Here is a 4,750-nt window from a genome sequence, read left to right as displayed (position 1 = left end):
GCCCATTCCTAGTTCACACTGCTGTGTTTCTCGTGTCTACGTTTTTCTTTTATTATTCTGGGTGTCATCCTGGTAGGGACCCAAGTCACTCTTCATGCTTTTGCCTCTCTTTTTTTTCTGTTACTTTCGTCACCACATATTCTTCTCTCCCTGAGGCAGTGGCTCTTTGTGTGGTTTCCATCGCGGTGGAACCTGCGACGCAATTTCTTTTTTGGAATGTTTTTCTTTCTCTCGCCTAGATGGCGGCGTCAAAAAAGAAAGAGGGGAAAGACGGCGCCTCGCCCTCAGGGCCCCCCTTCTACCCGCCCCTCTACCTGCAAAGGGCTCAAAAAATTCTCCAGGTACTACAGGAGCACGAATGTCGTTCCTTTATTGATGCTGGCTGCTCCTCTGGGGAGCTACTGCGCTTCCTCTTATTCTCACAGCTTCGCGAGAGATCATTCTCTCACGTTGTGGCCATTGACGTGGATGAGGTGTCACTGCTGAAGGCCGGTCGGACGGCGCCGCCACCGGTGGTTTTGTCTTCCGCCGCACTCCTGCGCCCAATGCACATTGATTTCGTTCAGGGTGACCTCACGCGGTCACCGCGCTTCTCGAAGAGAGACGACCACGTTTACAAAGAAGAAGAGGTGGGAGAAGACGGCTATATAAATGACACATCACTGCTTCTGACATCACCGCACTTTGACGCCGTCATTTCCATTGAGGTTTTAGAACACATAAACGCGCGCGAAGTACCAGCATATACTGACGTTATATTTGGTCACCTTGCGGCAGCGTCTGGCGCGCGTATTGTTGTGATTACAACACCCAATCGTGACCGCAACGTGTATGGTGCCTTTGAGAAGAAGAATGGTGACGTCTGTCTAGACGGGCTTCCTCATTCTCATATTTCTTCTGAAATTCCATACGCTGTTCGTCACGCGGATCACAAGTTTGAGATGACGGCTGCACAGTTTGGTCGCTATTGCGACTACGTAGTGGAGGCATACCGCCCCTTATGGGCTTCATACACACTGTTTGGTGTCGGGGATAACTTTACGCAAGGGGCTGTGTTCCACGCAAGTTCGTCCTTTGTTCGTCGTCCCGCTGTGAGAGTAGTGAAGCCGTCCAGCCTCACGTTTGAGGCGGTGAAAAGTGTCCTTTTGCGGAAGCAGGGTGGGGTAACACGTCCGTTGAGCGGGCATGCTCCCTCGCCGCCTAGTGCCGCCAAGAGTGGTCTTCGCTGGGTGCACGACAGTGCGAGTCGAGCCCGGCTCTTCCCTTGGGAGGATCTCTTTGGGGAGTTGTCGACTCAGCCAAGCGATGTGATGCTTTCACTCGAAAGGGCAGCATGCAACTACCGCTGTCTCGTCTCTGTGAAGGTGCCATATCGGTCTCTCTGGAAGAGGATACGTGATGTGGTTTGCGAGGCCTTCTCTTGTGCTATGCGTGAAATGGAGTATAACTCGAGACATGATAATTTTTTGAGATTTGGTGATGTTGCAACGGTACATGAGTACCTCTTAAGTGCTCCTTTTAACGCGAGTCTGTGTGCGCTGATGGTTTCCTTGCTTGATCGACTCCGGTTGTGTAGAGAGAGACTGAAAAGGGGGTGTTTTGAGCCACAAGCTACGAAAAACATTTCGCTGCGTATAGCTGAGGATGTGTCGTTTGTTCTACGTTGGCTTTTACATGAATGTTGGGGTTGTGATACAGTGACACAGTGTCTCAAAGATGATACGTACGGTTCTGCAGCGAAAAAGCTCTCTCAGACCGAAAAACGTTTGGTGCTGTTCCTGGTGTCCGTGGGAGTTGTGCCGGGCGCTGCGCTGCATCTCTCGGAGGTGCTGAAGCGCGTCCGATGGTCAAATGGGGGCACACGGCGGCGAGGAGCGACAACAATGCGGAGTAGACGTGGTGGTGGTCCCCCATCGCAGGTGGAGGGCATTGCCTCGTCGCCAGAGAGGCGCGCTCAGTTACGACACTTAGTCGACGCTCTCTCTGACTGCTGGGTCCCTCGGCGAAAATTTATGGGCACAAGCAAATCATAGCCTAAGTCAAGGGGTTGTGTGGAGAAGCTTTCGAGTACAGTCTGCTTTGACATACTGCTAGTGGTTGTTTCTGTCTTTTTTTTTGCCCTCTTTATTGTATTTTCTACGTGTGTTTGTGTGTGTGTGTGTGTGTTTTGTCACTGCACTTGTTGTTGTTTTGTGTACGCCTTTTTTTATTTTGTTTTTCTGTACTTAAATAGAGGGTCTTTAGTAGAAATGCAGGAGGGAGCCGTAGCGAAGCCGCATAGGAACGAGACAGAAGAGGAGCGGCGTGCCCGCAAGGAGAAGGAGCGTGCGGAACGAAAGGCAAAGGAGCAAAAAGAAGTAGAAAAACAGGCGGCTCAAGTTGCCTCCGGTGGTGACGGTGTGAAGAAGGAAAGCGAAGGGGGAGGAGCTGAGGCCGTGAAGAAGGAGAAGAAGCACAAGAGAGATGAGACAGAAGAGGAGCGACGTGCCCGCAAGGAGAAGGAGCGTGCGGAACGAAAGGCAAAGGAAAGGAAGGAAGCGGAGGCGGACAAAACCAAGCGGCAAATCAATGACGAAAGTAACAGTACCGATGGCAGAAAGCTGTTCGTTCGAGATGATGACGTGGTATACGACGAGGTGGCAATGCTACACCGGGAGAGCCAAAATGATGAAAGCGCAGCTGCGCAACAGAGCCGACAGAATGAGGAGCTGGCCGCTGCGATGAACGCGGAAAATGACGCGATTCGCCAAGCTGCCGATAAAGCAAAAGAGGCCGCACGCCGTGACGCCCGCCGCCGCGCCGAGGAGGAGCGGGAGCGAGAGGCACTCGAGCGGCGAGAGAAGCGCCGCAAGGAACGCGAGACAAGGGGTGGCCGGAAGTTTGAGCCAAAAGAAGCTGCAGGTGCGGTGGTGGGCATGAGTTCGCTTGGCGTGGCTGATCTTCAGCGCCAGGGGTACCGCACGCAGTTCGAGAAGGACCTGCAGCGTGCAACAGCGTTGCGGCGCCTGGTGGACATGGACGACGTGTCGGTCGCCCTAATCGACGTTCCCCCGCAGTCGCAGTACGACATGTACATCCGCAGCTTCGGTGACACGGGCCGCAAGCAGGTGGGAGTGCAGGTCCCGGCGGAGGAGGACCGTGTAGACGCTGAGGTGCAAGCGGAGCGTGTGCGCGTGCGGCACCGTGGCGCCGAGGTGCCGGGAGACCTGGGGCTTTATCCCGAGCAGTGCGCGGACCGCCCGCTGCACCTTGCCAACGGCGGTGGGCGTAATGGTGATGGTGGTAGTGGTGGTGTTGGCATGGCGGATGAAGCTGACACGGCTGCTGACAGCGTAGTGGGTGATGCATCCCGACCGCAAATGGTGGATAGTGCTCTGTTGGCCAATTTCCTTGTTCGTGTCTTTCCCGTTATGCGGACGATTCTTGACGAGAACGACGAAGAAGGGGCAGGCAGGGAGGCTGTAAAGTTAAAGAGTGAAACACAGTTCTCAACATCGTACACAACTTTTGGCTACGGCGCTACGCGTAATCGGCCTGTCGTGAAGGTTCTTTTCAGCCCCTGCACACCTACGTATGTAGCGGTGCTGCATGGACCAAGTGCGGAAGAGGGTTCATCAAAGGAGCTTGACTGCTACATGTCGGTGATTCTGCTGTGGAACATCTATGATCCTTCGATGCCCGAGAAAGTCCTCGTCAGTCCAAGTTCAATCAGTTCTATTTGCATGAGTCCAAGACGACCCTATTTGTTATACGCTGGGGCTGAGAATGGTTCACTTTACGCCTGGGATACGCGGGAGCCGGAGCGAAACCATTCCACGGCTGGTGTCTATGAAAATAACGCATTTCGGCTTCCTTCTTTTGCCACTTCATGGCTATCTGGAAATCATATATCGCCTATTGTTGCTGTTGCGGTGGCAGGGTACAATGCTGCTGTGGGTGTTCGCAAAGACGAAAGTGAACAATTAGTTTCCATTGATGCCACTGGAGAGACCCGTTTTTGGGTTGTCAATGAAAAGGATCAGTCTAGGGGCATGATCAGCGACACAGAGAATGGACTGCATATGTTCTCCACCATACGTTTATTTCCAGCAACCTCTAAAAACGACGATCGGACTAGCAGTGTGACTGTAAAACAAGAAGCTTTTGCTCTTGATTTTGTTCCTTCTGATCCCTCCCACTATGTTGTGGCCTGTGCGGAAGGGGTTCGGCACATTAGTCGTTTTGGCAGTGTGGCGGCACCGTCGGTGTACGGCCCTTACTCCCGCTTTTTTGGCACTCAAATTGCTGTGCCATCTTGCGTGCGTTACAGTACCGTTGACAGCCGTCTCCTTGTTGTGGGCTATGGCGATGGCAGCGTGCGTCTTTATTTGCACACCGAGGATGCCCCACAACTTTCCATCCCTTTGAGCACCCGGTGTATCACGGAGATTCGCTGCAGTGGGGTGGGCAAGTGGCTTTTTTGGGTTCTTGATGCTGGAGGTACGTTTTACCTGCTTGATCTGGCAAAAAAAGATAAGGAATTCCCAGTCTTTTCCCAGACGCTTTCTCAGCCTGACACCGGCCTTTGTACTTGTTTTGACGTTCCGCCGGAGGGGAAAGCCGACACACGCGTAGTGGCGCTTGGTTTTGAAGGCGGCATCATGCAGCTTCACACCCTCAGCGAGCTTACGAATCCACCGAGTTCGGACCGCAACGAACACTGGCTATAGGCGGGTGTTTTTATTGTCTTCTCGCGCGCGCGGGAGGGGGC

At 53.4% G+C, this 4,750-nt stretch overlaps 2 protein-coding genes across 2 annotated transcripts; both read left to right on the top strand.

The window, feature by feature from the left end:
- Nucleotides 1–239: 239 nt before the first annotated feature.
- DQ04_11601010 (methyltransferase type 12) lies at nt 240–2,033 on the top strand (the record flags this gene model as incomplete). Its single annotated transcript, XM_009316563.1, has 1 exon — nt 240–2,033. One exon carries the CDS (start codon nt 240–242, stop codon nt 2,031–2,033), a length of 1,794 nt encoding a protein of 597 aa, XP_009314838.1.
- Nucleotides 2,034–2,249: 216 nt separating this feature from the next.
- On the top strand, nt 2,250–4,709 carry DQ04_11601000 (WDdomain 60; the record flags this gene model as incomplete). Its single annotated transcript, XM_009316562.1, has 1 exon — nt 2,250–4,709. One exon carries the CDS (start codon nt 2,250–2,252, stop codon nt 4,707–4,709), a length of 2,460 nt encoding a protein of 819 aa, XP_009314837.1.
- Nucleotides 4,710–4,750: the final 41 nt, after the last annotated feature.

This window comes from Trypanosoma grayi (assembly GCF_000691245.1).
Source record: "Trypanosoma grayi strain ANR4 Tgr_1160_V1, whole genome shotgun sequence".
Classification (NCBI taxonomy): Eukaryota; Euglenozoa; class Kinetoplastea; order Trypanosomatida; family Trypanosomatidae; genus Trypanosoma; species Trypanosoma grayi.
This window is presented reverse-complemented; position numbering and strand designations above follow the sequence as displayed.